This window comes from Chionomys nivalis, chromosome 15 (assembly GCF_950005125.1).
Source record: "Chionomys nivalis chromosome 15, mChiNiv1.1, whole genome shotgun sequence".
NCBI lineage: Eukaryota > Metazoa > Chordata > Mammalia > Rodentia > Cricetidae > Chionomys > Chionomys nivalis.
In genome coordinates, this window is record NC_080100.1 from 60678184 (window position 1) to 60701129 (window position 22946).

At 38.2% G+C, this 22946-nt stretch overlaps 1 protein-coding gene across 12 annotated transcripts in view; it reads right to left on the reverse strand.

Annotated features, from left to right (window-relative positions):
• Positions 1–207: 207 nt before the first annotated feature.
• The window catches only part of Mef2c (myocyte enhancer factor 2C), a 170097-nt gene continuing 147358 nt past the window's right edge, over positions 208–22946 (reverse strand). For 6 of the 12 annotated variants that reach the window (XM_057790153.1, XM_057790151.1, XM_057790155.1 and 3 more), the window contains 5 exons: positions 15124–15296; positions 13668–13691; positions 12649–12778; positions 11936–12071; positions 208–5006 (listed from right to left, as the gene is read on the reverse strand). In XM_057790153.1, the coding sequence (XP_057646136.1) occupies positions 4685–5006; positions 11936–12071; positions 12649–12778; positions 13668–13691; positions 15124–15296 (785 nt within the window). In that variant the 3' untranslated portion in view covers positions 208–4684. The remainder of the gene's footprint in view (positions 5007–11935; positions 12072–12648; positions 12779–13667; positions 13692–15123; positions 15297–22946) is intronic. The other 6 variants (XM_057790158.1, XM_057790162.1, XM_057790157.1 and 3 more) reach the window with 3 other exon arrangements.

Below are 22946 nucleotides of genomic sequence, written 5' to 3' on the forward strand. Positions count from 1 at the left end.
CCCACCCTGACTGAATACTCCCTTATCTTAAGAACTGTTACCCAATTCACACCTTCCCACACATATCCATCTTTTCATATATTTTGAGCTCAAAACTGAGAAAGCTCATTTGTGCTTGGGGATAAGTTGCTTTAAAAAAACCATAATAAAGTGGAATAAATTTGAACAGCAAAACATTAATTAAAAGAACGCACCACAGAGACTTCATCACTAAGAAAGCCAGTAACTTTACTGAATTGTCTGCAAAATACAAATTATACCTTATTTCCAGCAGGAGAAACTTTTGAAAATTCCCCACTTTAATTCACTACAGACAGCTGAATTTAAGTCCCTTGAGATACACAGATGTGGTTGAACTCGGTATAACATCTTGTCATCTAGTGGCGACAAAGTCCAGCTTATGCCGCTGTGAGCCTCTATTTGGATACTTGTTGCAAATGCTTGTACGCCCTCATTTACAAGCCATTGTAATTACTCTCGTTGAATGGAAACAAGTCCTCAGAAAAGGAAAAAGAAAGAAACTGATACAGCAAACCATCTGAAGCAATCCAAGTCCTATGCCTACCGTGACCCGGGTCTGTCTGCTCCGAGTCGGCTGCTGCAGGCAAACCACAGCAGGATCTATCCCTTAGCCAACCTCCTTGGATTAAACTGAGGTATGAATCAATTTGAGGTATGAACAGGGAAGGCAAAATGCAATACCCGATTATGAAAATAACCAAAATGGACAAATTTAATGGCGAAGATATGTGGCTTGGATTGCTCCACATCTTTGGTTAAAACATAGTGAGAAAAGCCTTTAATTACATCTGTAGTCTGGAGCATTCTAACAAACACCAGTAGTCAAGCAATCTTCAAAGATCTGTAGTGGCAGGAAATTACCGCCATACAAGTGACGACACCAGAGCAGATGGCACAAATGAGATCAGATGAAGTGTGCCATGCTTAGGCAACAGCCTTTATTAAGGTTCAAGTGGCTTCTTCTTCAAAAAAAAAAAAAATTTTTTTTTTTTTTTAAAAAAGAAATACAAAGCATTTACTCTCTGGGGAGAAAACAAGCGAAGGGGATCGAGGGAGCAAATGGTAGCTCTAAGATAAAGGGTATGTATGTCAAAAAACAGAGGTGAGAGAGGGCAGACATGCTTTTAAAAAGTGTATGGGATTTGTTTTGCAATTCTCACTTTAGTTAACCTTTAAATGATCTAAAGATGACAGGCATTTTCATATTCATCATTACAAAACGTTAAACTCCACCTTTGGGAAAAAATAAGCCATTTTACTAAAAAACACAATTTTAAAAAAGGTTGAAACAAACAGCCTCCACACGTCAGTGCGAACAGTCTACAGGTGCGCAGCTCGCATGCGCTGCGACACCGCTACCGGTTTTCAGCTCACTGTTACCAAAATTCTTTTCAAATAGGATTAGGTATAACAATACTTGCAGCCATGTAAAATGCCACTTACAGTTCTCCTACTTGCATGATGAATGTTGTCTAAAATGCTACTCTAGGCCAGGTAATGTAAAATAATAGACCCTCAGAGCTCTGTCCCGGACTCCTGGACACAAAGGACTTTCTGTGATTAAAAACCATACTTGGTTTTCCAATACAGCAAATGATGAGTTACAGAAAGGCAGGAGGGTAAAGACAGACAGGTGTGACTGTTCAGAGAATGTTACCGGTCACAATAAAGATTGTGCTTCTCATAAAATTATCTTTAAAAATCCTTAGATTATCCCTTCGCTATCTGCTACTGCTTTGAATTCAGTAGTGGGAAGGAGGTGACTGGAGTCCGTTTTCAAGTGAGTCTGTTCTTGAGTTTGTAAAAACCTATTGTCAGAGCTGCTATAAATAGCAGATGCCCCTGCTGGTGCATTAGCTTATTCTATCTTTAGCATTAGAAACTCAAGTTTGCTTTGTTGCGGAGGCAAATGGCAGGTAAAAATTTAATATGGCTATTTCTTCATATTTTTATATGACCCTTTCCCACCCACTGGCAAGATTCTATTGATACTGATAAACAAATGCATTTTGAAATGACAGAGAACATTTGTGATATGCTTGCATATTTAATACATATTAAGTTATAAACATGAATCGTCAGGATGGAATCAAGTTTAGAGTGAAATAATGGACTGGTTTTCTTTTTCACTTCAACTGCATGTTTGTGTACATACGCGAACATGCAAACAGGTGTATAGATAACCGTATTTGTAGGGGTTAATTTCCTGTTTTCTTCTGCATAAATACTAGTCTTCATGTTCCATGGATACCTTTAGTAGTGGGATATATATGAAACGATCGATATCTTTATTTTGTTTTTAATATATAAAACATTAGTACAAGGCAGGCTAGCATCCTATATAGACACAACCAAAGGTGCATCGTGGTCTAATTATGGATTGCAGATCAAGTTAAGAAAAATATAGCCTCATTAAAGGTCTTTTGGCTTCTGCCACCCAGCGGCAGCCTTTTACAGTGAGAAACACATAGTAACTATGCAGGTAAAAAGAAATAAAAAACTGGATGAACACGTCCTACACATGATCTAGCAGACTGAGATCACCGTATTCTTGGCTCCTCATGTCAGTACCGGTGACTGGAGATGAACTGACTCGTCTGCCCATTCCAGAGAAGGAAACCATTTCCTAGTCTGAAATATCACTTCAACACTATATACTGATTCTTTATGGCACTCACTTTTAAAGGGTCTGAAAATTAATCCCTTACACATGAATATTAGACAAGAATTAAATTATTTAAAATAAAAAAGGGTCATAGAGAAAGTATTTTTTTTAAATGGGATTTCTTGAAATGGCTATTAAATCTCTTTATTGAAGGAAAAATAGATGACATACATGCTTTATGCAGAAGTGACATTGGGGGTCCTGCACACCAGGTTGTCCAACAGTCCTACACTGCTGACAAGATTGTTATGAGTCAGTTAAAATCATGAGGGTGGACGACAAGCACCTGCCCCTCCACTGCTACCCTCCTTTCTAGCACCCACTCTTCCACATTTTTCTTCTACAGAGATCTGTAACTTATCCACCAAAACAACAACAACAAAAAAAACAAAAACAAAAACAAAAAAAAAAACAAAGCAAAAACAAAAAAACCAAAAAAACCCTCACGTCTCTTATTCCTAGGTCCCAACTTGCAGGACATGTAACCCCACACAGCTTCTTATTCTGGGAATACTTCTAAGAAACATCAAATTCAAGGCTGAACATGAACTGTGTAAATTTAGAATATGGGCAAGTTAGGATATGAACTTACTGAATTCCAAGATGCGTGGTGAAATGGAGAGATCTGAAAGGGGCCCTGCTTTTGATAAAATGCAAAACAAAACAAAACAAAGTAGTTTGAAAGAAACCAATTAGTATATACAATGGATGTCAGTTGACCCAATAATTTGTTGACGTTTTAAAAATGATTTAGGATGTTGCAATGTATTATGTTCTAACCCCACAGGTTATCCTTTTGACAGCTGACCTTGAACTTATAAAATGTATGCAGAGTAAAAGAAATCAGAAAGAAAATAGTTACTCAAGTGTGCAACTGCACAAATATACCCCCCTCCCGCTATTAAGAAAACAAAACTTCTGCCATTACCATAATATTATATATATTAGAAAGCTATACACAAGCATGTTAATTTCACAGATTTTTAAAAGATTCTTAATATTTTATATAATTAGAAATACACATTTCAAAAACAAAACTTCTACAAAGAGAAAACAGTTATCTTGGTTAGCAAAGCATGGAGTTCCTCATGGCTTAGCGTAGTGCTTTCTATACAAAAAGTCCTCTGTGGGTTTTTACAGGACTGTTTAAAATATTAGCGAAGCTATCGAGGGGAAAAACACATTTTGGCTTAAGTAAACTACAAAAAGCCACAAATGCTTTGCAAACTCTTTCTTACCTTTTATATGAAAATAAGCAAAATGTAATGTACATATTTTTATATTTTTTATTTAATAAGAGATGCAGACCCAGATTTATTTATTTAATTAAATACGTTAGCTCTCAAACGCCACACTTTTTTGTTTTTATTTTATATATTTTTTTGTTTTTGCTTTTTTTCTTTTCTTTTCTTTTAAAGTAGGTATGGTCCTCTTTGAATGGTTTCTGATCCTTTTGAATGAGTGCCATACGCCAATGATATGCCTGCAGGTTTGTGAGCGTGCTCGGGACATTAGGTGACCGGGCATGTTCCTAACATTTACCAATGGCCACCCCTTTCCGGGTCTGTCCAAACTTCTATACATTTTTCTATATGTTGCATAACAGCTGCTCTCTTTCAGTAAAGATCTGCCGCTTTTGGCAAATGTTTCCTTTTGTCTATTTACATGTAAATAACGTTGAACCTGCAACATGACACTATCTATTGTAACATACATTTTGCAAAGGAGCACAACAGTGAAGAGAAGTTAGCCTTAAAATCTATTTTGTACAAGTGTTCTGTTGTACAACTCGAGTGCTAAGCTTATCTCAGCATTTCTGTTTATCTTTATACTGTATCACTGAGGCAATTTAAAAGTACTTTTACAAAACAGAGTACCTGACGGTTTTTTTTTTTCCACACACGGCACATATAATGCATATCGACCCCCCTTCCCCATTAAGGTATAGCACACACACACACACTGCAAGAAAAAAAAAACTATTAAGTAATAATGTGATCATGTTGCCCATCCTTCAGAGAGTCGCATGCGCTTGACTGAGGGACTTTCCCTTTCGTCCGGCGAAGGTCTGGTGAGTCCAATGGGGGAGTGGAATTCGTTCCGGTGATCCTCTCGGTCGCTCCCATCGTAGGAACTGCTACAGCTGCTCAAGCTATCAACAGGAGACCTCCCCGCCTCGTGGCGCGTGTGTTGTGGGTATCTCGAAGGAGTGGTGGTACGGTCTCTAGGAGGAGAAACAGGTTCTGACTTGATGTTGAGGCTTTGAGTAGAAGGCAGGGAGAGATTTGAACTCTGAGATAAATGAGTGCTAGTGCAAGCTCTGTAGGAGGAAAGGAAACCCAGTTACAGATGGAGGAGGCCTGCAGGCCCCAGGAACTCACATTACAAACATATCAGCGTAACGACTTGCATAGACTCTAGTGCACGCCCAGAGAGAAGCGCAGCTCAGCACCGAGGGGGTGTCACTGCCTAGTGAGATTGGGTGAGAATGCTTCTGCCTGGTGGGAAACTCTCTAGTTAACAGGCCCAGGCCTCCTGAATGATCTATAGGTCCCAAGAGACTCCAAAACCATATTGATTACCTTTTCATAAAGGTTTAAGACATGATACAAAAGTCATTCTATGTTCACGGAATTTTCCCTGTACGATTCCAATCTTTCATTTTCTAAACCTTGGGGAATGGTGTTTGGATTTGGGCCAGCCTCTCTTGGCTTACTAATTTCTGCATTGAAAATTATTTTAAACTTTCTCTCCTTTCATTTCATATGCCCATACAAGTAGAGGTGATCCAATACTAAGGGGAAGTGAACAGTTTGAATTTCAAATGAACAGAACATTTCAAGTGTAATAAAATATACATAACCGATGTAAAGCTTGGGAGGGGAAGGAGGGGAAGAGGACTGAACAGTGTCTGCAGAAAATTTAAATATCCATTTAAAAACATCTCACTAAAACTGATGCATAACTGAACTTTATCTTCTGTAGTTGTGTGGGGTGAAAGCCTTATCTTCGGTTCCTGATTCTGCTAGCCATACTCTGGCTAAGCAGTAGTGATGACAGAGTACTTAGGACCACAGTCCTCTATTTATAACTCATATTATTTGGTGAATCTAGTGATTCCTAAGAAAAATGACGTGGCAAAGAACGAAGGAGTATTCTATTACTATACTGCTAATCCTCACTGATTTCAAGAGTGTGTTCTGGGAGACTTTAGACACGATATTCTGGAGAGAGAGACGCATTAAGCCTTTAAGTGTAGCTTGGCAATCAGTGACTTTGAGCAGGGCAAACTGTTGTCACCTTGCATCAACTTTAAGACGTTTTTGTTGTTGTTCCTGTATTCTGATTGCATTGACATCCACAGCCAGAGCCTAGCTGACCCAACAACACTGTCAAGAAAGTACAGGAGTCGCTTTAACTGAGGGATTCTCACGGAAAATAATCATCTGTACAGACACACGAATTTAACCAAAAGTAAGCCTACCTATTCATGTGTATAAGCTTGTGGCTTGTTAATGGGGGAGAACTACATGTGTCTTTCTAAGCAGGGAAACAATATGAGTATAATTCAGAGAAAACTGGACTAACTTGGGGCTGGCCTTTTGGGAGATGTGGTAGAGGAGTAGGGTGCACAGAGATAGAAAATTAGTCAGGAATGAGTTTATCTTTGAGTAATGTTTTATACAAAAGCACCACCTACTGGCAAAGAATTACTTTCCTTTTATTAATAGATGAGCTAACATGGAGGACAATATAAAGGGAATTCTTTGCTGTTTTAATGAGCCCTTCATTCTTTGGCAGTCTGAGCACTCAGACAATCCCAGTGCACACAGCTTTTATCTCTGTTTATTTGTGCAACTATTTACCAGAAACTTGTTATTTTAGTTTATTTAGTTCTCTAATTTCCTAAGACATTTAATTATTTTAAATCATGAATATATTGAGATAGGGGCAGGGAAACACCTGAATTTCAAAGGCACCATAATGGTGGATTATTTTATACTGGTTCAAAGTTACTTAATGATTCATTTTGATGTTCGAGGAAATCCTCTTTTGATTTCTGGAAGAAAGAGCTTTCCTGGCTCTGGGTAAGAAAAATCTTTTCACTAACATTTAATTAAATGCTTCTGCTGTGGATCATACAAGTGCTTAATAATGAATGTCAATTAGGAGCCTGGAAATGACACAGCACATCAATAAATACTTTTCTTCACTCATTGACATTTAACTTGCTTTTCTCTAAACATTGTAGATTGGGAAATTTTTAAAAAAACATTGGTAAGCTGGTCACATAGTATATATATATACGTGTGTGTGTGTGTGTATAAATTAAGAGAAGTATGAGAAAAATGATGTTTTCTAATGACATCTGAAAGCTGAACTATACTTTTATTTGCTTCCGTTCCCATTATCAATGGCTGTGTGGATGTCTAGCTGCACCTTGCAGGTCAAGCAACTTTTGGCAATTCTTTTCTTTAACTAGAACCATTTATCTGGTAGTGGGATTTCATTTGCCACTAAACATATATACAAGTTTATTCTGATCTGTGTCATTGTGAGGAACTAAATCTACAGTAAAGAGATATAAATGGTCTCTTCATCTCCACATCATTTCCCTGTAGTGCAGGATGCAGCATTGAGTGGCTAACCTCTGCTGTCAAAGAAGTACTTTCTCAACAAGAAAAAGCAGTGTCCACCTCATTTAAATGTATACAGACTAGTCTTTTCTTGAGAACAAAATATAGCCATAGACAGCTGTGAGATGCTACGGGTGTGAGAGGATGAGAAAAAGGAGGAAGAGGGGTGGGCAGGGGCCAGGTGTGTAGGGTACCTTGCGAGGTCCTCTGCACTAGTTCCGATTTTAAGCAGAGCAAACTTCCCTTGATGCAAATCATTCAGAAATAAAATATGGATAGTTTTTTGTAAGTTCCTCTCATTCTACCACCTAGAGAAAGTTAGGTTTACCTAATACATTTACCTTTCCCCCACTCCACGAGACAGTCTCATTGGAGGCTGGCCTCAAACTTCTAGTCCTCCTGTCTCGGTCTCCTAGGTGCTGGGACTATCGGTGTGCACATCAGACTCAGCTGAGCCTAATTGTTTTTAAAGATTGATTTGTTTTTATTTATGTGTGTATGTCTCTGTGTGAGTCTGTGCATATGTGTGCAGGTATGGGGAAGCCAGAAGAGGGTGTTGAATATGTCTGGAGCTAGACTTACAGGTAGTTGTAAATCACCTGCCATGGGTGTCCTGGGTCTTCTGCAAGACCAGTAAACGCTGTCAGCTGCCGAACCACCATCTCTCCAACCCCCGAGCCTCAGTTTTTCATTTTTTTTGCTTTTTTCTCTTTCTTTTTTTTCTTTTTTTTTGGGGGGGGGACTGGGTTTCACTATGCAGCCCTGATTGACAGGGACTTATTGTGTAGACCAGACTAAGACTAGAACCACACAGCCATAAAGCCTAACTTTTAAAAGTAATCTCTATTCAATCTCCCTTTCTCCCTCTCTCCGTATGTATTGAGTATTCTCACAACAAAGACACTGAGTGGACCGACTTCCGGAAAATAGGCTGTCATTTTCTAGACAGCAATCAAAAGAGCACCTGAAAGTCAAGGGTTGGGCTCTAAAATGGTGAATCCCCTCACCAGGAATGTCTCTTCCGACATAAAATTGGTGCATGCTTTTTGTCTAACTTCATTATATAAAATAGATACTACTCAGTTTCTCAAACCTAGCCTTGCGGACAATGCTGTAAAGAACAAAGCAGACATTTTTGCTTTCGTGGACAAATAGGGAGAGTTCTATTATACTTGGCAATTTTGCGAGAGAATTACAGTAGCCATTTTAGGATTCACTTTGTTGCAGCTAAAATCTGTTCCGTTCTTTGCTTAAAATACAGTACCTACCTAAAAAATGAGTCCTAAGCACAAATGTGTGAGTCCCTTTCATTTGAAAACATATCAGTCCTTTCAGTTGTTACATTGTCTAAGGCAGTGGTTCTGCCGCTGTGACTCTTTACTACAGTTCCTCATAATGTGGTGACCCCCAACCATAAAATATTTTTGTTGTTATTCCATAATTGCAATTTTGCTCCTGTTATGAATCATAATATAACTATCTGATATACAGGATGTCTGATATATGACCCCGCAAAGGAGTTTTGACCCACAGGTTGAGAGTCGCTGCTCTAACAAATTATATACCTTATTTTACATAAACATTATAAGTTGGGGTTTTCTACAAAACAGTGTGTAAGAGTGAGTCAGCTTATCTGAAGATAGCTTATGAATAACTACTGTGAAACAGGATGAGCGAGAAGGTATATGATGATGGAGGAGGAGGAGAGAGGCGGGTGGTGGTGCTGACTATAAAGTTGTAATGATTGGTTGTGCTCCCAGTTTGAGGTAGAAGCACAGTGATTAAGGGCAACTGTAGCTCATAGACAAAATTCAAATTATGCACAAGAAGACTTAGTTTTGAAAGAAAAGGGGGGATGGACCGTTGGTTGCTGGAACTCAGTTTTCCTTTAGTCTTGGGGTAACACTAATTCCCTTCTCACTTAAACGTAGTAGAGAATTATGTTTTCCCATGTAATAGGTTTTCCAATTCTGTGTATGGTCAAAGTAACAAATATGTGTATGCCCTCATAATTAATAATGATCTGGTGTTATCGACAAGCAAAAAAAATGTGGCATTGAAATGAAATGACATGGGTTCAAACTGTATTCTGTACTTACTTATTCTGTGTATGTGGATGCAAGTGCATGTACACCTTGGTTCTCTTTCCACCTGTGGGTCCCAGTAATCAAAGCCAGGTTGTCAAGGTTGTTAACGAGGCTTTGTGACAAGCACCTTTAGCCACTGAGCCATCTGGCTGATCATTACAAGGCTTTTTGACATGAATAATATCTTGTGTGTGGGGTTTGAATTTGGTGCCATGATGGATGACTTTTGTGAAAAATCAGAAAGGAATAGTTCCCCTTATTGAGAAATAGGTCAGTACTGCACAGACCATATGCTGTGCAGACATGTGCAAAAGTGTCTGGATAGTATTCTGTACTTAGTGATTATTTCTAGAAAAAAATCATTGCAATTAGAATCTACTTGCATAATTAGCACTGGACAGAAAATTTAAATATCTGAAAAAGAACATTGTTGACCAACATTTCATACATCTTCAATGGCAGTGCTCTTTGAAGAAAGCACAGCTAATGTCATGGGAATTTGCTTTATTGTGCACATGGAAGGCTAGATTTCCAACGAGTGTGATTTCTCAGTGGAGGGCCGTAGCAAAGGACTCTTGAATGGTGTATTAGAACCCTGACGTATGTTACATCAGTACCCATTGAATGGTGTGTTAGAACTCTGGTCTATGTTACATCAGTACCCACTGAATGGTGTGTTAGAACTCTGATCTATGTTACATCAGTACCCATTGAACGGTGTGTTAGAACTCTGACTTATGTTACATCAGTACCCACTGAGGGGTGTGTTAGAACCCTGACCTATGTTGCATCAGTACCCATTGAGGGATGTGTTAGAACTCTGATCTATGTTACATCAGTACCCATTGAGGGGTGTGTTAGAACTCTGGTCTATGTTACATCAGTACCCATTGAATGGTGTGTTAGAACTCTGGTCTATGTTACATCAGTACCCATTGAATGGTGTGTTAGAACTCTGGTCTATGTTACATCAGTACCCATTGAATGGTGTGTTAGAACTCTGGTCTATGTTACATCAGTACCCACTGAGGGGTGTGTTAGAACTCTGGTCTATGTTACATCAGTACCCATTGAGGGGTGTGTTAGAACTCTGGTCTATGTTACATCAGTACCCATTGAATGGTGTGTTAGAACTCTGGTCTATGTTACATCAGTACCCACTGAATGGTGTGTTAGAACTCTGATCTATGTTACATCAGTACCCATTGAATGGTGTGTTAGAACTCTGGTCTATGTTACATCAGTACCCATTGAATGGTGTGTTAGAACTCTGGTCTATGTTACATCAGTACCCACTGAGGGGTGTGTTAGAACTCTGGTCTATGTTACATCAGTACCCACTGAGGGGTGTGTTAGAACTCTGACCTATGTTACATCCATACCCACTGAGGGGTGTGTTAGAACTCTGGTCTATGTTACATCAGTACCCATTGAGGGGTGTGTTAGAACTCTGGTCTATGTTACATCAGTACCCATTGAATGGTGTGTTAGAACTCTGGTCTATGTTACATCAGTACCCACTGAAGTTCAGTGGGGGAGTGGAGAGGAGAAGGCAAGAACAATGAAGCTATAGTACCAATTAGCGACTTTCACTTGAATCAATAGACTTTCCTAGGCATTCAGACACAAAACTTGTTAACTAATATTCCTATCTCATAACAAAAATGGCTCAATAGAAAACTGAAAGAGGGGTGGGTATATAGGATGTTTCTAAAATCATCTTTAAGTAGTTATGTATGTCCTATTTGTTTTTTAAGATTAACTGAATTCTGCAATTATTATTTCAAATTAAAGTGAGGTGTCTGATTTAGCTGATATAAGATAGAGTGTGAATTGTAGATTAAGGGCATTTTATAGTTCGAGTTTCTCCATAGATAAATGACATAAGGCAATTCCATGACAAAGATGCATCTCAAAGCTACCACAAGGGGGCAGAAAGATACATACTTTGACCAGAGAACAACAAAAGTTATTTTATACTCAAATTCAGTAATTAGTATTGCATGTGTAAGTAGTATTTGCACATATATTTTAATACAATGGATAAAACTAGGCAACTATACTATGAATGAATACTATACATATTTAAAGTCGGTATAGAAATTCAACAGTTGATTTTGTAAGTATTAGGTTCATATTAGAGGAAATTACATAGTTTGTGTTGAGTGAGAATCTCAGCTCAAAAATGTAAAGAGTAATAACTATAAATATTTTTAAAGTGTTCAAAAAAGTAACCTTAACGAAATCTAATCCAAAGCTACATCCCTGGCAACATTAGAAGGAAAGAGAGTCTCGCATATTGAGGAAAGACTGAACCTATTAGTGCTCCCCATTCACGGAAAAAAAAACCAAAAAACACATGACAGAATACCTAAACTACTTGAAACATGTGATCTGAAAGTGTCTTTCACAGAAATGAGATTTTATGTCCTTTCATGGATATGAAAGCACAAAGTTAAGTATAGGCCTTTATCATTTAAAAACACAGTCTCCGGTTACGATAGAAAGACATAAATATTGCTTACCCCAATTGACTGAGGGCAGATGGTGGCATGTTATGGAGGTGCTGCTGTTGCCAGCCAGTGACTGAGCCAAGGTGAAGCGCACTGGCAGTGTTGAAGCCAGACAGAGATGACAGGTCGGCGCTACTCAGAGAGTACTCTAGAGGAAGAAATGAGGGTAGCAGCAAGAAAACACTTAATTTGGAAACTGTCAAATGGTAAACAAAATTAAACAGTTTCAATTTCTAAAACATGCTTGGGTCAAAGGTTTTGATTTGAGAAGAGAAGAAAACAAAACACCAAGGATAATTTTAATTTAGAAAGAAAAATATTATTCACCCAAGTAAGGATTTCACAAAAGATTAAAAGGAATAGATCCTGCAATTATAGCTATTTATACTCACTTTGTTTAAAGTATAAAGTATGCACATGTTTTATGGTTTAGAATTTTTTTCATTTAAAAATTTCCATAAAGTGAGCTTTCTATGACACTAAAGAAATAGTAGCTCAGTTTCCTTGACATTTGAGTTCACTTTGGGCGAATAAAACTTCCAGAGACTTAAAGAAAGAGGACGTCTAGACAATCACTTTGCCTTAGCAGCGCCTAAGTAATGGTGCAGTGCACTCTGGACACGGGCACCACATAAGCTTCCTACAGGGTAGAAGAAAACAACTTTTAAAATCTGCTTTTTAAAGAACTGTTTACTGTAATATTTGCACATAGCAATGCTACTCACCAGTACCATATGTTGTTGAAATGGCTGATGGATATCCTCCCATTCCTTGTCCTGGTAAAGTAGGTGTTGCTACGGAAACCACTGGGGTAGCCAAGGACTGAGCCGACTGGGAGTTATTTATCCTTTGATTCTTTTAAAGTAAATAAAAGGACATTATTGATGGCAAATTTTAAAAAGTTAAAAATATTAGGTCTCAGTATTAGTTTTTCACATAAAGAAATAAGTTGGTACAAAGCTCATGAAATTAATCATTTAACATGTGTCTCTATGAACTCTGCCAACCCTATCATTTACAATCCTTCAAGAGACCAGCTGTTGCCATAGTAACCCATTACATCAGTATCTCCTAGGCAACTGAACTAGTAACAAGTACCATAGCTTTATTATGGGTAAAAACAGACTATGTTGAGAACTGATGAAATATGTATACTGTACTGCTATTGTTTCAGTTTTTATTCAAATGCAAATTAAAAAATTAAAATCAACCATGATGGGTTTTATGATCAGTAAGTTCTATATACAGCTGAGCTGACAGATATGGGTTCATGCTATATTCTGACCAGCAGGTGGTGCTCTGACCACTTTCTTCAGCTTCTAAACTTCCTTGCATAGATGGCAAAGTAGCTAATGCCTGTAATTAACTCCTTAGAACAAGGAGGTAAAAGATGCATTTACTTAGAATAATGGTATTTTAAATCTTGAAAAATAAGCATTTTACGCTTTAATACCTAAAGAAATAATTTTTGTGTTTGGATTTTAGAGAAAGTTCAGTCTTAAAATACTGAAAATATGGCCTCGAGTTAAAAGGTGGGGACATGGGAAAAGACCCACAAAAATCAGGTATTCTTTTCCACCTGTCAGTGACCCTAAAAACTCAAGATGCTTAAGCTAATCATTATCCTCATTCAGCGAGGTCAGTTTTAAGGTCTTTCCATTTGATTACAGCTAGCACCTTACACTAAAGTAGTTTTTCTTTCTTCCTGAACATGCCCTCCAAGAGAAACATTGTTACCACTTACCAACAGCAGGTCCACATCCTCAGACTGAGAGCATGGGGAAGGAGTTTATTAATTAGTGTCTGTAAATATTTATCACTGTGACTATCTTTTCAGCAAAAGGAGAAGCACTCCCTGATAGACACAACAATTTAAGCAGTTTTACACAGCAGATTCCAAAGGCAACCCTTAACAAAGGCATCCTTTGTTTCCCTAGCAAGGTGCTGGTTCCGAATGGGAAGGCAGTATGTTTTTATAGCTGGGTTTCAGCACACGTCAGTGTCTCCGTGGTCATTATTTCACCACCATATTTTGATAAAAAAAAAAATATAAGGATCGTATCTTAAACCCTACTTGCTAGGGGAAGAGGGTGTCACACCTGACAACCAGAGAGAGACACGGCCTGCCACTTGCAGAATCCATGGGAATGCATCAGTTTTAAGGGATGTGGAATAAATTTACTGAGAGTTACTGTTTGCCATGCCTGGCCCACACCGACTGCATCACTGTGGGAGGTTTTATTTATTAGACCCAGTCTTTTCTAAAGGGAATGTCGCATATTATTTGATTTTGCCTAGATACTCAAAATGAATATAATAATAAACCAATTGGTTCACAGGACTATTTTACTCATAAGCATGCCACAGAACAGAGAATTCTAAAGAACAGAAAGAAAGAAATATTTGTAGAATAATTTAAATCTGCCTACTAAATCTTTGCTATAAATTTCTCACTGGTAAGTGCTGCTGATTTGGAGAACACTTTATTTAATCTCTCTCTCTCTATCATCTTTGTTTTTGAGTTTGATAGCACAATATTCTTTACATCTTAGGCATGAATCTTATGAACAAAAAATAATACAGCATGAGAATTTTATGTATGTTTAAGTCTATATTTTATAATTCTATATTTTCCATTAAAATTATGTCACAATCTTTTTGATATAAAATGTAATGTCGACTCTCAAATGTTCGTGGTTTAATACAGCTTGCTTTTGAGAGTTAGTAATTTTCATAAGGAACATATAGTCAAAGATGAACTGACACTATGCAAAGTATATGGTCTATTAGATATTAAAGAAGTGATATATAAGAAAGGGATTTCCAATTGATATAAGAAATTTCATTTAGGAATCAGGGAAAGTATTTCTCCTTGTCAGCATTCTGAGAATATAAAGAGCTCAACAATGTAAAGATACTTTTATGAAGCACTTCGTAATTACTCATCCTATGGGATATGATTTGATCGGTGGTAGAACTGTTTTTCTAACTATAAATGGAGAGTCTTAGGAAGAATGTTCTTTCTTATTCCAGAAAAAAATAAGCCTGAAAAAGAGTTTATTGTGATTCTTTTAATATAGAACATGAAAATGCAAAATCACTTACTACAGTCCCATCAATATGTAGACAAATACTAAAACAGCAAAACACATCCGGATCAGCTATCACCAACATGTATTAAGGACAGAATTGAGCATTACCACTGATGGCATCGTGTTCTTGCTGCCTGGTGGAATAAGAACTCGGAGATCTGGTTTACGGTTGTTCATCCCTAGATTCATAGGGGGAGGAGATTTGGCTTGAATGTTCTTGTTCAAGTTACCAGGTGAGACCAGCAGACCTGGTGAGTTTCGGGGGTTGCCATATCCGTTCCCTGTTAATACAAAGCAGTGACAGAACTCAGGAAGAAATCTAGAATCGAGCACAGCCTGTATGAGAATAAAAGGGAAAGTTTAACTGTGAGACTTCTATACGAACACACAAGAGCTCAAAGGCTGACTGACTTAACCTCCGCGTGAAAGGCAGCAACCCAGTTAATTGTTTCATATAGCTCTGAAAGAATATTAAAAACTTTTTCTGTGAGAAGAGAACGAATCTTTGTTAGCTTGATCAGAATCTGCATATCGTATGCCTTTTTTTTCTATTAAGTTCCCACCCCCCACCCCCGGAAGAAAGTCAGACAGCCAGTTCAGGATCTAAGAAAAGCACAGAATTGGTCCTGCACTTTAATTGACGAGTTTGGCGGAGGCGGGGCCGGAGTGACTCACTCTTTCGGGTGGTTTGGGTTTTCTTCTGTGTGGCTGTGTATCCTTCGATGAAGAAGGGACAAGGCTGCAAGCTGTAATTTCTAGGGCAGGCGGGAGGAGGGGAAGCTGCATACACATCTTGCTGTTCACTCTCTCTCAGCTCTAAGGGAAAACTCTCCATAGCCTTTCTTGCATCTGGTTTACCCTTCTCCCCAAGTTCAGTACACAGCCTGAAGCCTCGCACTGCTTCCTGTTCAGGAAAATCTTCAAAAGTGACAGTCCTCAGGCACTGAAGCTATGATGCCTGAGTGCTGAGTCATCCAGACACAGGAAAAGACACTAATTGTGAAGACATTGGGTTCATTTAGGACCTGATATTTCGCTTCCGACTAACAAAGTGGGCATTTCAAAGCTTCTTTTCCCTCATTTAAAGTACACTATCCCTGATAGAAACAGCTAAGGACATGGGTGGAAAGGCAGCCTGAAGTGAAGTAAGAGCTGACTCAAACAGCTATCTGCAGCTTTCTTGATGAAGAATAGGAGAAGCCCACTGCCGGATTCAATAATACACTCTAGAAAACCAGTCGTTTTCTGGGGGTGGCTTTCAGGAGGCAGTTAAACTTCAGTTATTGTCATCTTCACAAAAGATAAGTATCTATTACCCTTCAAAGGAGGAGACCAAGTGCTCCTCTGTGAGAATGCAAAGACAAGGCTACAGCCTTGGAAGGCTCTGAAATTCCTTTGTAGTAAAGCAATCCACACTTGTGTACAAACAAGACTACCTAGGGCAAGATGCCTGGAGAATAATATAGATTATACTTTAGTCAACTTTTTTTTTGTTTTGTTTTTTGTTTTTGTGTAATGTAGATTCAGAAACTAATTTGCTTTTCAACAAAAGAGAAGAAGGAGTTAAGTCCATGTCTTTGCGTGACTGGGTAGGGGGAGGGCTGAGAAAGGATTTTACCATCCTTAGGAAAACTCAGAGGAATCTGCTTACAAAGGAGCCAATGAAAAGGGAGTGCTCCATGGAGGATCTGGAAGTTGGTCTGTGGTAATCTCAAACTCTGTTAATGTGGTAGAAATGGAGACCACCCAGAGTTTGAGGACAGAGATAGAACTGGCCCCTGAGTGGTCAGAGTCCAGGCACTGGAAAGCCTGGACTTGGGAAAGCCCTGGTGTGTGGATCTTTCTTGACACTACTGCAATGGATTCTGGGAGAGACAAGGCGTTGGAAAGGGGAAGACAGGACTATGTCAAGAAGACTCTTACGAGAACTTTTACTAAGTGAATATTAATTGTACAAAGTAATAGTTTCATTTGACATGCTCAAACATCTATACAATATACCTTGATATATTCACTGTCTCTTGTCCCTTCCACCCCATATTGGCTCCTTTCTTTTCAAATTATTCCCCTGGCAACACTTTTTGGAAAAAAATCTAGTTGGAACATATGATCCAAAACACATTTGTTCTTGATATCCAGTTCATTTACCTGTTTTGTTTCATGAATAAATGAATAGGCTGAATATATGAAAACTTCAAGATTAAATCTTGCAATTGGATTATGGATAAAAATTAACAAATTACTTGAGGCAAAACTAAAATAAAACAAATGAAACACCCCCAGCACATTTGTCAACTACCAAGTAGTTCCTTAAGAAATTTGCACTGACTTTGAATATAGATTAATCTTCTATAATAAAACATCAAGAAAAGTTACTAAATTATAGCTGGCTAAAAATGTCAAAAGACAATATCTGTTATGGTTAATTTGGACAGCATTTGGTAGTAAAAGTTCTTATATGAAATAATACATTTACCTTTTCTCACTAGGAGAAAAATAAACAAATTATATCCCTAAGAAAAAAGATGCATAAGTGAGGATACTCTGAGAAATTTTGTATTTAATGTGTCTCCTGGATCATTATTCTGTATAGGGCCTTAGATGGAACTGAACAGTCTCCTGGATTATTCTGCATAGGCCTTTAGACTGCACTGTACAATCTCCTAGATGAAAAGAAAATGTGAAAACCAAGTCATTTCAGCATTCATTCCCATTCACTGAAGCTGAGACAGAAACACTGAGTTACATGTGTCACGTACATGCTAACCCTGAGTGAGATCTGCTTTAAATAAACAAGCAAATGGAAAATTAGCCTAGTAATTTCAAAAGAAGAAGAAGAACTGTCAGTTAAGCAGTGCAACGAAGCCTGAACAGATGAGAAGAAACTAAAACTCTGCCTGGGTAGAAGGTGATGCTGGTTTGCATGGAGGAGTAATTCTGCTAAAAGGAAGTAAAACCGCCTCGTGAAATGTGCTGTCCTGAGATACAACAAACACGGGGCTGTGTGAGAAAATGGAACGGCTTCACAGAGGCCCCAAAAAGTCTCTTCAGAAACATTTCCTATGGTGAACTCAGAGACATTCCAAAAAAACCTACGTCTCTCTGCCCGCATTTTAAAACAGCAACTTGAGGCAGCAGTGGGGAAGGAAGAAGGGAACACACATCCATGGGTCTTCACTCAGTAAACACCTCAGAAGTCAAACACTGAATTAAAAAGTGCTCTATGTCTCTCTCTTGAAATATCTCCTGTTATTTGGAAATTACACCACTTTAGAAGATTAGTTACATATTCTTTAAGGTGTTTACACACGGAATGCAAAATATTTTCAGCTATGATGACATTTTTTACATTTATATTTTTAGGGCATAAAGTTATTTTTATGAACAAATAAATTCTATTTTTTATGAGTGAATTTCTGCTATTTTTAGCATATTGTGCCAGCTAGCATTTTGGAGCTGTATAATAACCATTTCTGTTTCCAGCCACCAAATTGTTATTCTTTTGGCGTAATATAGATTCAGGAATGTGAGACTGTGGACCCTAGACCAGTGATACTGAAACCTATCATTTGGAAATCAATGATGAATACATGTGTGTGGTTTATGGCTAGGAAGAGCCTGCATTTAAGTTGGCTGGGCAACCACAGCCTCCTCCTCACTCAGAATGCTTTAGCCTGTGTGGAAGCTGCTGTCCCACCTTAAGAGAAATTCACCAGAGAGCATGGTCACATTTAAATTCAGGGGCCCAGGAGGTGGGAAACACCACCTCTCAACAACCTTCTAATATACAGATTCAACTTTCTTGATGCTATGTTTTAAAATTATACTCTGCTCGAACGATTATCAATTTAGACGGGACTGTATGCAGATGTCACATTCTTCTGACCACTTAAAAGGACAAAAATTATAAAGTATGGCAAATGGATTTCCTGATTATAGATTATAGGAAAATGAGGTACAGACCAACTTTAGAGTCCAGTGAAGTTTTTATAGTTTCATTTGATGAAAATATTGTTTCTTATAAAACAATTTAAGTTTTCATGATGTAACTTAAGTTAAGAATAACAGATCTCCCTCCATTGCTGCAAGTATATAAATAAATCAAGATTTGAAATACGGTGTTAAGTTTTCTCCACAGTTAACTTAAAAACATTGTTCTGCGTTTTCTACTTCCTTTCTTTTTACTCGCTCCTATTTTAGGAAGTTGTAAATTCAGGGGGCACACTCCTAGCTGGACAGTTACGAGGCAGGCACTTGGCCGTGTGCACAGAGCCCAACTGAGCATGCACTCTTGGAGTCCACAGCTCCACAACTTTCTTTTATTTGGACATTTAGGTATTACGAGTCTCTCATTTGTTTTTTCTTTAATCTTTCATTTATAAATAAAAGCACATAACATTAAGCACAAAGCTGAAATCCATCGTAGGATCTGGGGCTAATTATTGTAAGACAGTCTTATCTTCCAAATTGTCAACTTTGAGCTTTTGGTCCCTCTACCTTTATTTTATACAAGACACCAAATCGTTTCCAATTTTATCAAAAAAAAAAAAATGCCTGTATGCATTTGTTTATTGCCATCATTCTCATACAGGCTTCAATTCCCATTTGACTTAGTCTTCAAAATCCTCCACGTATTCTTTTACCCTCTAGCTGAAGGATTCCTCTCCATGTCCTAAATTGAGCTTCAGAAAGGTTTGGGCTGTATGCAAACTTCTGTGTAAATGTGTGATGTTGGCTAGCACACCCGGGGGCATCATTCGGAGCTGCCCTTTCTGTCCCATTCTTTTTTCCCATATACTGTTTAACACAGTTGGGTCCGTGCCCTGCCTGTCTCCCAGGACTGTGTAGAGTTCACCCCCCACTGTCTAACCTAATCCCAACGGCCACAGAAGGCTCACAAGCTCTGAATATGCCTGAGTCCTTGCTCTGTTAGTTCAGTAACTGGCTGTGTTCATTCTTCTCTTTAATTTTAATTTGTCTTTTAAGAATCAGCTACAGTGGTAACTCTTTCATCATGCCTTTCAGATGACTTCTGCCCATACTGAGCTGACTCTTCTCGAAATTGTCACTGCAACTAGAGGCAGTAACACTCCATGACTGCTCGCTCGTACGTGCTTCACACATTAAAGGAACAGAGTAAGCCAGAGGACTAGGAATTAGTCAGAAATGGCATGAAGAGATGAGTTACTGGGAAACACGAGGTGATGACTGAAAATGGAAGGGATAACTTTAAATTTAAACACCAAGAGTCTCCCCTCTTTATACCACCTACAAAGCTCTCATATTCAGATCAACATTATATTCTGAAGGCCAAGTATACCAATGAAATAAATTGTATCAGCTCAGAAACCATGTAGCTGCCCATCTATTAAATTTGTTTATAGGAGTTAACTGAACCCACTTTTTAGCTTTTCTTACCTGTCAATCATTTTACAGCACATAACAATGTACTACTCGTGAGAGGATCAAATAGATGAACATATCCCCCAGTGAAACAAAACTCCAATACTCTCATGCTGACAAATGTTTATTGTCAGGGGGTCTGTTAATGTAACTCTCAAAAATGTACTTAAGTGAAATTTAATTTAAAAAAAATGGGGGGAAGTGTTCACTAAGGTTTTGTCTGAAGGTTAAGAAAGACTTTTCAGAGACAAGGAGTACAAAACAGTGAGTTTTAATAAACCCTGACTATTTGGGAATGAAAGTGTTCCATGAAGGTAAAATACTGGCTGTTTATAATATGTAGTGTTCAGTATTTGGACAAGTAGAATTAGCTAACACAAAGGGAAGCTCTTGAGTGGTTAGCACTGTTAACCTGTTTTGTTAGGAAACAAATACTTGGGCTGCTACAATGGAAGCTAGTAAAGGTGCGTTCACCACACAGAACATTCTAAATGAGGTCTAGATGACACAGTAGAGATTCTACTGGCAGTCAGGAGGTGGGCATAAAGGAGGCCAAAGCAGGTTAACTTAGCTTCTAACGGTGCATTTACCAAAGTTCCTTCACTGGGTAGAGCTGTTGCCTTCTCAGCATAAAACAACAGCACATACCTTGGATCATTATCTGCCAATCAGGGGACACCTAGAGTGCACATTATCTCCGCCTCCACCCCTCATCCTCCTCAGCAGTGCCAGGTAGCTGATATTGAACATGGACAGAAAAGACCTTTAGTCCTCACAAAAATAACCCTGTAAGATACTAAAAGTATCTCATTATGTTGCATGATAACAGGAAAATAACAGAAAGGCCTAGTAACTTGCTTCACATCAAAAAAGCCATCACTTGTAGAGACATAATGTGAACTCAATCAGCATGTCCAGGTCCTAAGCGTATGCTGCATTATTCTCTGAAAACTATGTTCTAGATTCGAAAGGCCTTCACACGCTGTCTCATCCCAAAATCAAAGAGTGTGAAGGCAGAAAACTGTGAGAGTAAAAGCAGGCAACTCCCAGCTTCTCCCGAGCTAAAGGTGATGTGGAAATCTGAAGATCACATTACTGGGCATCACAAATAGCAAGAATGACGCTGGGCAGTGTGGCCTAGTTATAGACCTCTCGCCTGGGACTGGAGAAGCCGTGGGTCCAATTATTAGCACCTCAAACTAAATTAAGCAAAACTAAATTAATTAAAATTAAGTCAACTAAAATTAGGCAAAATCAAAATAAGGCAAGCAAAATTAGGTATATTAAGACTAGTTTGGATGACAGTTTATATAAGAAGGTACAAAATGATGATGTGTCAAGCATATTATTCGCCTCCCGGACAGTGTTTCTGATGATGAGGATATGATGGGTTTAGATGCATGAGGAGCTGGAGCAGCCACAGTGGTGCACTATTTGGGGTAAGCGATTAGACATACTTTAAGATAGGATTTTGTAAAATTTAAATCAAGAGTAAAGTTATTTACTTGTTTACCATCAATTAAAAAGACAAGCTTCTATGAGAGCCTTTTTAACACAACAGAAGAGTTTCTAGTATTTTATGTTATCTATTAGTTGTTCGGAAAATAATTTCTAACTTAGAGGTGTATGAGAATTGCTTTGTGTGGAGATTTGTTAGTGTCATCTGATCTGGAACAGTTTGGGGCACATTGCCACAGGAAAACATTAAGATGAAAACCCAGCTAAACATTTCATGTATTGATTCGTTGCTTTTACTTCAGCTAAGTGTTTTTCCCACTTAGACTTCTTGTAATTTTAATTTTTTTATGCTGATGATTGAACCCAAGACCTTCCAGATGCTAAGCACATGCTTTTCCACTGAGCTATGCCCATAGCTCCTTAATTTTTTCTTTTATTAGAACCATTTTGAAAATACTTTCCATACATTGCCTTGTTAAATAGGAGCTGCCATATTTATGTAAACACTGTCACCCTCATCAACTAATTTTACATTTGACTTTCAAAGAGTCTTAAGACTGCAAGTTAGCTCTTTAAGCAAAGGTATTATTTTGTGTCTCAAACCTGCATACATCTTTCTAGATATGTTCTGACTTCCTAGATTGCAGTCTTATATAACCCTGCATCGCATGCCTGAAACACAGTTAAGAATTTGAAAAAAATGTGCTTTTCAGCTGTTGTAAATCAAAATAAGGTTTTTTTTTTTTTTTTTTTTTTTTTTTTAATGGATGGCTCTAAGAGAAGAGGCAACCATGTGACATTTTGGTCAGAAGTCTGGCAATGATGACATTTTCAGCATGCCTACTGTAGATGGATTAAATCAGATCTCTGGTTCTTGTCCTACTAGAGACTCCAGATTACAGATTCCTATTCTCAGAATCCGGGGCATCTCAGTGAATGTATAATCACGCATAACCCTAGACTGTGAGGAAACCCCAGTGAGGCCTTGTTCCCTCTGTAATGTTAGGAGACTAGTCTGGGATGTACCCCTTTGGGGGCAGTGGATATTCCTAACAGACTTGTCTCTGCTT